Source organism: Rousettus aegyptiacus, unplaced genomic scaffold, assembly GCF_014176215.1.
Source record: "Rousettus aegyptiacus isolate mRouAeg1 unplaced genomic scaffold, mRouAeg1.p scaffold_m13_p_16, whole genome shotgun sequence".
In the NCBI taxonomy this organism is placed as follows: Eukaryota; Metazoa; Chordata; class Mammalia; order Chiroptera; family Pteropodidae; genus Rousettus; species Rousettus aegyptiacus.
In genome coordinates, this window is record NW_023416291.1 from 54,176,278 (window position 1) to 54,189,381 (window position 13,104).

General features: G+C 63.4%; 1 protein-coding gene across 3 annotated transcripts; it reads left to right on the top strand.

Annotated features, from left to right (window-relative positions):
- Positions 1 to 2,724: 2,724 nt before the first annotated feature.
- MBD3 (methyl-CpG binding domain protein 3) lies at positions 2,725 to 11,105 on the top strand. 3 transcript variants are annotated; one of them, XM_016126632.2, is made up of 6 exons: positions 2,725 to 2,996; positions 7,487 to 7,646; positions 8,114 to 8,251; positions 8,815 to 8,905; positions 9,204 to 9,381; positions 10,299 to 11,105. In XM_016126632.2, exons 1-6 carry the CDS (start codon positions 2,887 to 2,889, stop codon positions 10,489 to 10,491), a joined length of 870 nt encoding a protein of 289 aa, XP_015982118.1. In that variant the 5' UTR covers positions 2,725 to 2,886; the 3' UTR covers positions 10,492 to 11,105. The 3 variants fall into 3 exon arrangements, with proteins under 3 accessions (XP_015982118.1, XP_015982119.1, XP_015982120.2); XM_016126633.2 differs by having other exon boundaries at positions 2,729 to 2,900; XM_016126634.2 differs by lacking the exon at positions 2,725 to 2,996 and adding an exon at positions 3,356 to 5,452.
- The last annotated feature ends 1,999 nt before the right edge of the window (positions 11,106 to 13,104 follow it).

Here is a 13,104-nt window from a genome sequence, read left to right on the forward strand (position 1 = left end):
GTGCGATTTCACTCACATGTGGGATATAAAACAAAACAAAGAAACAAATTCACAGCTACAGACAACAGAATGGTGGTTACCAGAGGGGAAGAGGGTGGGCGGAGCAAGAGGGGGTGAAGGGGTCAGATGGGAGGTGATGGAAGCGGCCTCACTGGGCCTTGGGTGGCTAGCATGCCATGGACCACACAGGTATCATGTGACAGAGTAGTACAGCTGAAGTTCACATGTTGTCAACCAACGGTGCACAATAAATTGAATTTTAAGAAATCTAGAAGTGGACACATTAAAAAAAAAATAGATACGTTTACCTCTGTGAAAACCAGAAAAATGAAATTCTAATATATCCAAGTTTTGGTACAAATAGCATATATAAGTTAAATAATTGAATTTACAATAAGAAATACAATTCCTCTTAGATATCGTAACTTTTTCAACCACTTTAACAATCGGGGGTAAAAGGTAACCATTTAAAGAACGACATAAAAACATATAAGGGCACATTTCTTATTTTGTCTTGGCCTTCGAAGCGGCTTCGTATAGCACTGTTCAATCCTGTATTTACTTAAAATTCTGACATTTTGTTCAGAAGTTTTTTGCATTCGTTTTGAATTGTTACAATATTGCATTAGACACCATTCTTTCTGATGACTGAGGTATTTGGCACCCCTTAAATCTGTGCCCCGGGAAAGTGCCTCCTTAGCCTCATTTTAGCTTGCAGAGTCCTTGGCAGTCTCTGAGGATATTTGTGGGTGTCACACTAGGGGCGCTCCTGCCATCGAGTGGGTGAGGCCAGGGATGCTGCTCATCGCCCCACAGTGCTCACGGTGGCCTCCCACAGTGTGACCTGCCGATGTCACCAGCGCCTAGGGGGGACTCTGCCATAGAAAGTCTATTCTAAAGGTTCCTCATATGACACCTCTGGTTTAACTTTTCTTTTCCTTTTGCGGAGACTGGCAAAAAGGGGGTGTCTGCTTGGGGAATGAGCCAGCCGGCCTGGAAGGAGGTATACGGAGGGCCCAGCCGAAGAGGGTGAGTGGACAGCCCTGTCCCTCCCTCCTGAGGTCATGTCCACCCTTCTGGTCAGGTCACATGCCAGCAGACAGGGCCTCTAAACCAGCCCCTTGAGGAGTGATCCCAGGGCACTGGCTTGGGCTAGATTCTCTGAAAAGCAGGTGAGGGGCCAGGACAGGATTCCTGAGAAGGTGGGGGCACACAGGGTGTGTATTTGCAGCTGTCCTTGAGGTCAAAGTCTTGTGCCCCAACACCACATACCCGTCATGGTGGTTATTATCAAAAACAAAAATGAAACCCAGAAAATAACAAGTGTTGGCAAAGATGTGGCGAGACTGGAACCCTCATGCGCGGGTGGCAATGTACAATGGGGCAGCAGCTGTAGACAGGATGGTGGTTCCCGGCAACCCCATTTTTGGAATTCCACTTATGCATACACCCAAAATGACTGCAAGCAGGATGTAGGGGTGATTCTGTGACCCCCAACACAGAGGAATTAGTACTTTCTGTCTTCAGGTGGTTTCACTACTTATAATGCATGTGTACTTCCTTGCAGCCATAAGCTCTAACGTGAGAAATCTTCTGCACGCGGGAAAACCAGAGTGCTTAGGAGCATCGCCCTCCACGGAGTCCGGGGTTTAGCCTGAACTCTGCAGGCAGGAGTCGAAGGCTTCGAGCCAGCTCTGTAACCCTGACACCGCCCTTTCAAGGTGCCCGCTTGGCCGCTTTGCCCTTCATTCTGTGACGGCGCAGCCCTGCTCACCCAAGTCAGCTTTGGGCTCTGCAGCTGTCCCATGGGGACCCCAGGAGGGAAGGACCATAAGGAATCCTGAGTGATAGCGGTCTGCTCCTGGGTTTCCCGCCCAGGATCTGTCTCCAACCTGAGCATAAATCATGGCCCCCGGGCTGGGAAGACACCTGCAGGGAAGAACCTGGTGTGCAGACCACCCCTCTGCTTCCTGGGTGGTCTACCCACCACACCCTCCCCGCTCACCCAGAGAAGGCCGTTAGGAGGTCCAGCCTACTCCTGGCGCCGGCCACAGCTCTGTCCACTCAAGCAACAATCTTAAGCATCTGCCCTGGGCCAACCAGGCTCTGCCCTGGGGAAGTAATGCAGCCAGGAGAGGGACTGAGGGGGAAGCGCCACCTGGATCCTCTAGCTGGGGACAGGAACGGGTTACGGGAGCAGGGGACTCGGGGGAACGAGAGGTTCCCTAAGGTCCTGGAGCCCCAGGAACGACAGAGGGTGGCTGAACTAAGGTGGAGGCGAGAGAGGAGCGTATTCCCGGAGGCGTCAGAAAAGCGTTAGGTGGGACTTGGGAATTTGCAGGGCCGTGGTCACCGACGATGGCCCCGGATGTAGACGCCAGTGAAGAAGCTGGACGCCGGGAGACAAGACAGGCGGAACGGAGGGCCGGCACTGGATGCGCATCCCAGGCTCCGCGAGGGGAGATGGGGACAGAGGACAGAAGGCAGCTGCCGCAGGCCGCTCGCGGTGACAGGGCGCAGGCGCGAGACGGCGAAGGCGCCCGGCCCCCAGGCCCCGCCCCCACTCCGCGTGCTGATTGGCGCCGCCGCCGAGGGGTGGGCCCGGGCCTCGCGGGGCGGGGCTTCCGCGGCGCCTGCGCAGCACGCGGCCCCGCGCGCGGGCGGGTGGGCGGAGCGGGCCCCCCGAGCGGGGGCTGGCGAGCGCGGGGAGGGGGCTGAGAGGGCGGCAAAGCCGGCGCGCGCCCGGCTGGGGGTGGAGGGAGGGGGCCTGCGGGCCAGCACAGCCACGGCAAGTGGCGGCGGCGGCGGCGGCGACGGAGGAGCTGAGGTGCCGGCGGAGACCGGGGGTCCGGGCGGAGGCGGCGGCGGGCCGAGGAGCCGGTCGCGATGGAGCGGAAGAGGTGGGAGTGTCCGGCGCTCCCGCAGGGCTGGGAGAGGGAAGAAGTGCCCAGAAGGTCGGGGCTGTCGGCCGGCCACAGGGATGTCTTTTACTATAGGTGAATGAACGTGCCGGCCGGGTAGGGCCTCAACGGGCGCCTCCCAGCGGCCTCTGCGGCGGCCGGGGCACCCCTACCCGGGCCGCGGCCTGGGCCCCGCGCGTGCGTCGTGCGTGCGTGCGTACCGGCGCGCGGCGGGCGCCTGGCCCAGTGCGCGTGCGTGCCCGCGCGCGACGGCCCCTCGCCCCAGTGCGCTTGCGTGCGCGACAGAGCCCCGGCCCAGTGCGCGTGCGCCCCCAGCGCGGCCGCATGGCTCGCGAACCGGCCCCAGGCGGTCGGGCAGCAGCCTTTGTTCTGCGGCCGCGGCAAAACTGCGGGCGGGTCAGGGAGCGCCCGGTGCGGGCCAGACGCCGCTGGGAGGCGGGGGTGGGGGCTGGGCTGTCCCTTTGATCGGCGTGGGCGCTGTTAGGGCCGGGCGCAGCCTGAGGCGGGTGGCGACACGAGGTTTCAGGCAGCAGGGTTTCCTCTGATGACCGCGGAAAGCGCGCCTAGGAATTCAGGTTCCTGAGCCTTTCCCCGGATGGCCGAGCCCGAGGCTGCTTGTTTATGAAGTGCCGCCATCCCCATCTGTGGGCATGTTCCGAGGGCGCCAGCCCCCGTGGGTCATGTCCCGTCCTTTCGGAGAGACGCGGAACGTGAGATTTTGTGAGCCCCGCACGCCCCGGCTTTCTTTGCCGTTATTGGTGATCTGAGGATTTTCAGAATTACCCCGAAACTGTAAGGAGAAATTGCCTTCGGCCTGGGAAAAGTGGCCGGGACCGCCTCCATGGAGCAAACAATTAGCGGGAGAACCACGGCCTAGTCCCGATGGCGGGCCGCCGGCTGTTTGCCGCCGCCGCCGCCTTATTTTTTCCCAGACTGGGGGTGGATGCTCTTGTTTTTGAGCCGGCTTGCAAGGCTTCCTCCCCTTTGCTTCAGGTCCCAGGTGAAACACTGCGCAGGATGCCTGTCTGCCACTCATAGGGGGCCAGCGGGTAGTGGGGATATGCTCCCGTTGGTGGAACCAGAAATTGGCTCTGGGAGGCCCAGTTAAGACAGGACCGACGCCCATCCTCCAGCCCTTGGGGCCCCCACGGGCCTTTGCTAGCCCCGTTTTGAGAGAGAGAGTGAGGAAAGGGATGGCGACCCACCCAGGACAAGCTGAGGCTTTGGTTTCCGAAAAGTCTCGGGGAACTGTGGACCCCCGATGGTGGCCGTAATTGGCTGGACCCGGTATTTTAAGCATCGACACAGTGACACTGCCAGCCGCATTTCTTAGGGACGTGTGCGTTTCCTTTCTCTGCCACCTGCTACTGCGACATCACTCCCTTGCTGGCTCTTTAGAAAGACTAAGTGGTCGTAGTTCTGTCCTCCTGGGCCGGCCAGGAGCCCTCAGGCTGGTACTGCCTGCCTCGTTTCCCTGCAGGCATGCTCGGGGCTGCTTCCTCAGGTTCAAAGGCTGAGGCAGGTTTCTGCCTCTGCCCCGTTGTTAATTTAACAAATGCCTCTAAAGCACCGGCTGGGTTCTGGTCGTTCAGCTGGGAGTGAGACCCTGGCTCTCCCCTCCTGGGTGACAGTTGAGGCATCAGTCATCACTCTTGCTGTAGTTATGAGCGAGTGATGCGCTGAGAAGTGCGGGGATCTGATTGGAGCTGGAGCAGGTCAGGAAGGGTGTCTGAGGAGGTGACAGCTGAGACGAGTGGAGGTGTGGGGAGCAGCCAGGCAGCAGCCTGGAGAGGCAGAGAGCCGGCCCCAGCTCGGGGGCTGGCCAAGGCCGGCATGGCTGGGGGGCCCTGAGACCGTCATCCCCCCACCTCTAGTGCCTACCTTGCCAGGACCCTCTCAGGCCCCAGCCCCTCCCCTCGTGTGAACTTCCGGAGGTGGGGAAAGCTCCAGACCAGGGCCGGACAGGTGCGAGTTCCAGCTTCCCGCAGCTTCACCGAGTCAGGAGCCTGAGGTGGGAGAGGCGTGGGGCCAGGGGTCTACTGCCACTCCCAGGTGTCTGCCCCGACCCACCGGGTGTCACCCTCCCAGTGGTGGCAAGTCTGGGGGATGTGTGGTATGAGACGAGCTTTCTAGAATTTCGGTTCCTGGCCGTGCCACCCCCGGGAGCCCCCTGCTGAACCAGGTGACAGGGCAGGAGTGCAGGAGAGTCCTGTTTTCTTAGTGCGGAGGGGAGGCTGCCGAGTCCTGGAGCCTGGCCGAGGCTCTGCCTCCGGGCACGCAAGCCTCTGTTCCCTGGTCCAGAAAGTGGAGTGGGAGGGAGGGAGTGCGTCCTTTGCAGGGTTGCCGTGCAAGATGGGTGGAGTGACCCCAAAGGCAGTACCAGGGCCTCACTCCCCCCAGCCTACCGCCTTGACCTGGCTGAACCCTGCTCCCCGCATCAGTGGGGATGGGGGGGGCGTGGCAGGCATCTGCTCGACATCCAGTGTTTTCTTTGTGAAAACAGTCTTGCTGCTTGATGAGTACTGGGGGAGGTGAGTACCCTGACCTAAGGAGTGATGCTTTGGGGCGTGCAAAACAGAGAACTTTTCCAGATCTCATTTTAGAAGTAGAAAGACTCTTGGGAAAAGCACTTGAAGGGGCTTAGCATGTCAGCCCGCTTCCCTGGGCGGCAGGCTGGGGTCAGTGTGTGACAGCTGTGCCTTCCTGTTTGGGCCTCACTGGGCAACGCGGGTCACAAGCCCTCCTCTGGGGCGTGGTGTGGGTGCTGCTCACAGGTCCGGGCCATCCTCCTGGCAGCCCCGTCCACAGATGAGCTGTACATGTAGTGGAACGGTGGGGGCCGAGCCCGAGTTTCTGTCCTGCATCATTCCCTTGGGCTCTGGGCGTCAGCTCCTGTCCCATGGCCAGCCGGACCCCATGCTCCAGAGAAGGGCCGCCGTGGGAATGTCAGGGATGGCTTCCTATGTCAATACAGATCTGCAAAGCCTTTTTTGAAAATTGAGGTGTAAGTAACATGCCATGCAGTTCACCCTTTAAAAGTGCACAATTCTGCCGTTTTTAGTACCTTCACAACATTGTGCAACCACCACCACTGCCTAGTTCCAGAACGTTCTCATCACCCCAGAACAGGCCCCTGTGCCTGTTAACATCACTCCTTGTTCCCTTCCTGAGCCCCTGGCACTCATGCTTCTATTGAGACAGGGTGCACATAGCACCCAAGTCACCCACTTACAGTGTACAGTGTTGAGTGGCCTGGGCAAATTCACAGACACGTGGCCACCAACACTTTAGGACAACTTCATTGCCCCGAAAAGAGCCACAGCCCCTTTGCCTGTCACTGCCCCCACGCCCACCCTAAGCCCCGGCCGATCCGCCTCTGTCTCTGTCCCTCGTTCCCATTTGTTTGCAAAGGCGGGACAGGAAGCAGGGTGGCTGTATCTGAGGCCCGAGTGGGCCAGGGTCTCTGCTACCCTGGGCACGTGGCTGGTGTCACATTGGCCAGCAGGGAGCACACCAGGAGTGGGGTCTCCAGCAGCGCCTCAGAACTCGAGGCAGTGGGGTCTCCGCTGGGCGCCCTGTCCCAGCGGATGTGGCCAGGTGCGGGAAAGACCACAGGGTCCGGCGACGACCTTGCCCAGTAAGAGGTCCTGGTGGGGCCGCCTGTGCCCAGGGCGCCGCTGGCCATGCGTCCCTGCAGAAGCGGGTCTCCTCGTGGCCGTAGCAGGCCCCAGCCGGCCTGGGACATGGGGGAGGGCAGCGGGAGGGCAGCGTGCGCTGGCGCAGACGAGGGGCTCTTCCGAGAGGTTTCAGAGAGAGCCCCGCGCCCGCCAGCAGTCACCGCCGTGGCCCTGCCCGGCCCCTCGCGCCCACTTCCTGTCTGGCCGCGCCTGCTCTGGACGCGTCAGTGGAGTCGCACGCTGCGTGGCCTCGTGCATCTGGCGTCTCGCTGAGCGCCGTGTGGTCACAGCCCGTCCGCGGCGCGCATCAGCGCCTCCCCCTGCTCTTCGTGGCCGAGCGCCGCCGCCCCGTGTGACGCGCCGCGTCCGTCTGTTGCTGGGCACTCGGGCTGTGTCCCCCTCTTGGCTGTCGTGACTCGTGCCGTGGGGGACGGGCGGGTGTGCGGTTCGGCGTGGACAGGCGCTCGCGTGGCGGGCTGGCGCCACGCGGTGTCGCTGTGACCGAGGGAGCCGAGGGGGACGCAGAGCTTCCTAGCTGGGTCCCGGTGCTTCCTGCTTCCCAGCTCTGTCACGGTCGGGTGGCTGTTTGGGGTCCTGGCCTGAATCTTAATGAGATTTTACTGCCAAGCCCCCCCGGAGACCCTGGTCCCTGGCGCTGCAGCCACAAGGAGGCTGCCGTTAGGGCTCGTCTCTCAAACACCTGATAGCTTTGGGTGTTTTCTCAAGAACAGGGCCTACTGTTTCTGGAATGTTCTGGAAACGTCAGCCAGGCCCCCAGGCCCAGGCCCCCTCTCTAGGTCCGGGCGCGTTCATCCCCACTCCCTGGCCCGTGGGTGTGGGTGGGGGGTGCAGCACGTGGGGCGGCCGCTGAGCCCTCTCTGCCCGCAGCCCGAGCGGGAAGAAGTTCCGGAGCAAGCCCCAGCTGGCACGCTACCTGGGCGGCTCCATGGACCTGAGCGCCTTCGACTTCCGCACGGGCAAGATGCTGATGAGCAAGGCGCACAAGAGCCGGCAGCGCGTGCGCTACGACTCCTCCAACCAGGTCAAGGTGAGCGGCCGGCGGGCGCGCGGGGGTCGGGGCAGCGCCGCAGCCCGCCGAGCCCAGGAGGGCGCCGGCACCGTCGCGGTCGCTGGTCCTGCTGTTGAAGTCGCGCCGGTTTGCTAGGCGTTTGGAGGCCACAGAGACGCAGAAAGATGAGGCACCGTCTGTCACTCTGTCCTTGGGGCGGCCCTGGCATGGTCCCCAGCTGTTTCTGACGTGCCTGTCGCACCGTCCCGCCCAGCACGGTGCTTTCAGTGGCACTGTGCCCCCCGATCCCTGATGGACACAGGTTCAGCAGTGCCCCTGAGCCCACGCTGCGTGGACACCGAGGTGCAGGAGGCAAGGATAGGGCAGCAGATGGGCAGGGCCTGGGCCTGGCCTCGCCTCTGGGTCCACGGTGCCATGGCCGTGGCGGCAGCGGGCACAGGAGCCGGGCTCCGGGCGGCCCGGGTGCAGCACGTGTGTCTCCACAGGGCAAGCCTGACTTGAACACGGCCCTCCCCGTCAGGCAGACGGCCTCCATCTTCAAGCAGCCGGTGACCAAGATCACCAACCATCCCAGCAACAAGGTGAAGAGCGACCCCCAGAAGGCCGTGGAGCAGCCCCGGCAGGTGAGCGTGTGGGCCCCGCTTCGAGCCCTCAGTCGCCCCAGCTTGCCCGCTCTTTAGAGGCGGTGGGTCCCTCTACCTCAGTGCCATGGTTGGCCGTGGTCGCCCCAGAACCGAGTCCTCTGGGGAGCAGAGTTGCTCCCGCCTGCTCACAGCTGCCGGGCGCTGGGCCACTGCGTCCTCGAGCAGGTGATTGCGTCTTGTGGGGCTGTCTCCAGGACGCGCGCGTGTGTGGCTTCATGACCCGCTCTTCAGAAGTTGGACCCGCGTGTGTCCAGGCGTGTTTTTGGATGCTCGCTGGGCAGCGGGTGTGCCAGACAGAGGCCTTTCGGGGACTACGACCCATCAGTATGGATGGCATGTCCGATATCCTGGGTTCCTATCCTGCCCAGAATCGGGGTTCATGTCTCTCTGTCCTGGGAGGATGTGCCCCCAGTGTGTCCTAAGTGGGGGCGCCAGCAGCCCCAGCCAGTCTGGGGGTCAGGTCAAGCAGGTGGCTCCGACCGTCCCATCTGCTCCGGGTCGCTGGCCGTGAGTCTCACATCTGTCTGTCTGGTTGGCGACAGCTCTTCTGGGAGAAGAAGCTGAGTGGTCTGAATGCCTTTGACATCGCTGAGGAGCTCGTGAAGACCATGGACCTCCCCAAGGGCCTGCAAGGTAACCCCGGCCCCAGGGCGGGTGGAGGGAGCCCCCTGCCTGTGCTTCGGACCCCCAGACGGCCCCTCGGAGCAGAGCGCAGCTGGGGGTGCGGTGGGGGCTGGACTCCTAGGACACATGTCCTGAGGCCCCGAGGGCCCGGGCCGCAGCCTCGCTCCTGTGCCGTGAGCGGCGCGCGGCGCTCCTTCGCTGTCGTGCAAGCGGTCGCCTCCCTGTGAGAGGGTTGCGGGGACAAAAGCCAAGGCCGAGGGACCCAGGCCGGTGCGTGGTGGCGACCGCGCCTCCTGCTCCCCGGCAGGCGTGGGGCCCGGTTGCACCGACGAGACCCTGCTGTCGGCCATCGCCAGCGCCCTGCACACCAGCACCATGCCCATCACCGGGCAGCTCTCGGCTGCCGTGGAGAAGAACCCCGGGGTGTGGCTGAACACGGCGCAGCCCCTCTGCAAGGCCTTCATGGTGACCGACGAGGACATCAGGTAGCCACCATTCTCTCCCCCGCGTGCGTGGCCCGTGTGTCTCTGAGCATGGGGGTGTGAAGCCTTTGAGGCACCTGCTGAGGAGTCGGGTACCGGCCGTGGCTGGGAATAGGGGAGGGGGCTCCAGAGCATGGCGGGAACGAGAAGCAAGGGGGGTGAGAGGTGGAGCTGGTCATGTCCCGGGGCCTGAGGCAGTGGTGCCCAGGCGCAGGTGGACTCGGCGTGGAGGCGTCCTGGCAAAGTGCTGGCGTGAACCCGCACTGGACAGAAAACGTCTAGAAGGTGTGGAGGGTGCGTGCGCTCGCTGAGGCCCAGGAGGCCGCGGCCGAGAGAGCCGGCTCCCTGGGAACCCTCAGGGGACTGGGCACAGCAGCCGCTGGTGCCCGGGGTCGGGGCGTGCTGGTGGTTTCTGTCGGGAACCAGGTGGGCACAGAAGGAGCTCTGTGCCCCATGGGAGACGAAGCCACGGGCAGGGCGGGGCGGGGTGGAGAGTGTCAGAGGACGGCACTGCCCGGCCGCGCTCGGTGGCTCCATGAGGCTGAGCAGAACTTCCAGGGACAGAAGTCGCTGCAGCGAGGGGCTCGGGCCACGGGTCAGGCGGGGGGTTCGGTCCCACCTGCGGACATGAGTGGCCAGCCAAGCAGACGAGGCTGAGCGGGAGGGGGAATGGGAAGACGAGATGGGGTCAGGCCAGCAGTCGCCAGACCCGGTAACAGACACGTGTTGGGGTCGCGAAGACGCAGAGCTCCAGACGAGGGAGGCGGGTGGGCGTGCGGGCCAGGCCCCGGCAGCTGCTGGTCCACGGTACCAGGCCCAAAGACAGCAGGCCGTCCCCGGCAGGGCCCCGTCCTCCTGGCTGCGCGCCCCGGTCTTCCAGAGACAGGACATGGCCTGCCAGCGCGCATGTGTGTCCCCAGGAAGCAGGAGGAGCTGGTGCAGCAGGTCCGCAAGCGGCTGGAGGAGGCGCTGATGGCCGACATGCTGGCCCACGTGGAGGAGCTGGCCCGGGACGGCGAGGCGCCGCTGGACAAGCCAGGTGCCGATGAAGACGACGAGGATGAGGACGAGGACGAGGAGCCCGACCAGGACGCAGACATGGAGCACATCTAGTGGGGTGGGCACGCTCGGCCACAGAGCACTGACCGCAGGGGGCGGCCCTGGAATCCTGGGGACTTGCTCTGCGCTGAGTGGCAGCTGTGCTGGGAGCTCCCGTGTCCCCAGAGGGGCCTGGGTGGCCTGGCCACATTGGGGCATTGATGCCCCATCTTCCCTGAGGCCCCTGTTTGGGGACTGGGTTTGCGGGAAGGAAGGTGCCCCTCACCCTTCCCAGGTGTTTCCTTCCCCAGGCCTCGGGGACACCTTGTGGGCATGGCTGGAAGACGGCCCCCCCATTTGCTCTTCTCTGAAGGGCCCGTTGCTGCTGGCCTGGGCTGGCTGGGCCCCTGGACTCACTGTCACCACCTGAGCTCCTCGTATGACAGCCTACAGGGTCCCTGTGGGCCAGAGAAACGTTCTTGAAGCATCTTGCCTCCCAGTCTGCAAGCGAGGGACAGGCCATCAGCCTGTCACCCTCCAGAAGGGGAGTGCAGGGCAGCGCTCCACATGCCCACCCGGCCAGGCGAAGCCATGATGCTTAGAGCGTGTCTGTTGGCACACGGCACAACCCAGACGTTTCCAATAAATCGGTGGTACACCTGGGGCTGGATGTCCCACATCTGCTTTGACCTTTTGTGTTTGCTGCACGTGGACGTGAACTCTGGCCTTCAAGTCCAACAGCCTCACTGTCTGCAGCCTGGCGGGCTCTGCCTGGGGGTCAGTGACGGGGGAGGGTGAGGATTACTGCTCCTGGCCTGACCAGCGCTGGCGCTGCGGCCCAGACTCTTCTGTCCCAAAGTGCATTGCACGGCTGAGCGCTCCCTAGGGCGGGGTACCAGGGACAGTGGCCTCCGGGAGGGCAGAGGTTGTCAGAGCCTGATGCTCTCAGTCCCCTGGAGCCCCCGTGCTTTGGCCACGGGTGCCATCCTGTCCTCCCTGTGCCCTGGCTAGCAGCCTGGGACTGTTGGCAAGGACGCAGGTTGCCAAGTTCTTTGGCTGGACACCTGGGTGGTCAAGCTGCAGGTGGGCATTTGGGGCAGGGGTGATGTGGGAGCCCTGAGGTGTGGGGGTCACTGCCAGCTCCCTTCCCCAAGGACACTGGTGCAAGCGTTTGAACAGACGGCTCCCCCCCCAGTCAAGTTGAAGCACAAGTCCCAAGAACCGTGACAGCTGCCTGGGCGCTTGTGGCGAGCCCTGCCCTGTGTGGGCCGTGGTGCCGGTGCGGGGGGTCTGGCCACCACAGGTCCCCGGGAAGGCCCCTCCTCTGAGGCCACAGGCTCTCAGCATGAGAAGCCCCAGGTGAGGACTGGCCCCGGCTGAGCAGAGGGTCCGGATGAAAGGGCTGCCGGGGGCCGCTGTGGGCGGCAGGTGAACACAGCCATGTCCGGCGCGCGTAGCGCTTCCGTCTGAAGACCAGTGTTTGTGTCTGAGAGAAGCAGCCTCACCCAGGCCCCCCGGCACTGCGCCCCGTGTGTCATTGGTCCTGGGCTGGTGACGACAGGGAACTGGGGAGGGTGCAGTTACCTGTGGCCTCGAGCAGCTCAGGCCTCTGTATAGGGCCCAGCAGTTAGTATGGAGCCACGTGTGGAGGCTTCCAGAAAACATGGAGTGCTTGGAGTCCCAGTGTACTGTGGGGCACCTCGGGGTGGGGCACGCAGTGATGCACCCTCATGGCCAGCACTAACAGGTCCACTGGCCGCTTGGCCCCTCGCCTGCCTGCATGGGGTCTCCCAGTCCATCTCTGTTCCTTCCCAGGCCTCTCCACGTGCATTGTCAGCCCTGCCCATGCCAGGCCCTGACTCAGCTTGCCCAGGGGCACCAGTTGGAAAGGGGGGGGCCAGCCCGAGATAGGTCTCTGTGACTGGCGTCCGGGTAGCTGCTGTCCCCCGCCTCTGGCCACTGGAAGGCCCTGAGCACTCATGGGCCTGGGTCCCGGGTCCCAGGGCCCTCGGCTCGTCACAGCCCCCACACCACGGCCCACGCTGGCACTGAGCCGCCTTCCAAGCTCCACAGCCCCTCGTGAACTCTCTCCTCCCCAGCGAGACCCCCAGCCGCAAGGGCAGTGGCGCCTCGGCGCCCTCACCAGACGCGGAGCTGCCCCAGCCCCAGGCGAGCAGAGCTTTCCCAAGCACCCCACACCCCGCTGGGGTGCCGCCTTGCCTGTGCGAGCCTCCTGTGGTGGCTGGCACAAGTCACCGTGAACCACGAGCAGTGACCCTCTGACGGTTCTGGGGTCGGGAGACTAATGCGGGTCCCGTGGGGTTAAATCCAGGTGCGGGCAGGGCGGGTCCGTCTCATAGTCACTGCCAGCTGCACGGCCTCGTCCATCCCTGAGCGTTCCCCTCATGAAGACCCCGTGGGCTACTGGGCCCCCAGGGACACGGGGTCGTCCCTGTCTCAGAGACCTTGACCCTCACCTGCAGAGTCCCTCGCCACGTGAGGCGACATGTCTGCAGGTCCCATGGATTGGGGGTGAAAGTCTTCGTGGTTCACTGTTCAGCCCACCACGGAGAGGATCCCTCCATTCGACCTCCCCCGTCCCCGTCCTCCTTGGGGTCAGGACACCGCCTGCAGCCTTTGAGGCTGCAGGAGCAGCGAGGCCCTGGGATTGGACCATCTGACTTCCTT

Coding starts and splice junctions, on each gene's coding strand:
- MBD3 (XM_016126634.2), top strand. CDS start 5,274: ATGGGTGGAGTGACCCCAAAGGCAGTACCAGGGCCTCACTCCCCCCAG. Junction 8,906..9,203: donor CCTCCCCAAGGGCCTGCAAG/GTAACCCCGGCC, acceptor GCTCCCCGGCAG/GCGTGGGGCCCGGTTGCACC. Junction 9,382..10,298: donor GTGACCGACGAGGACATCAG/GTAGCCACCATT, acceptor GTGTGTCCCCAG/GAAGCAGGAGGAGCTGGTGC.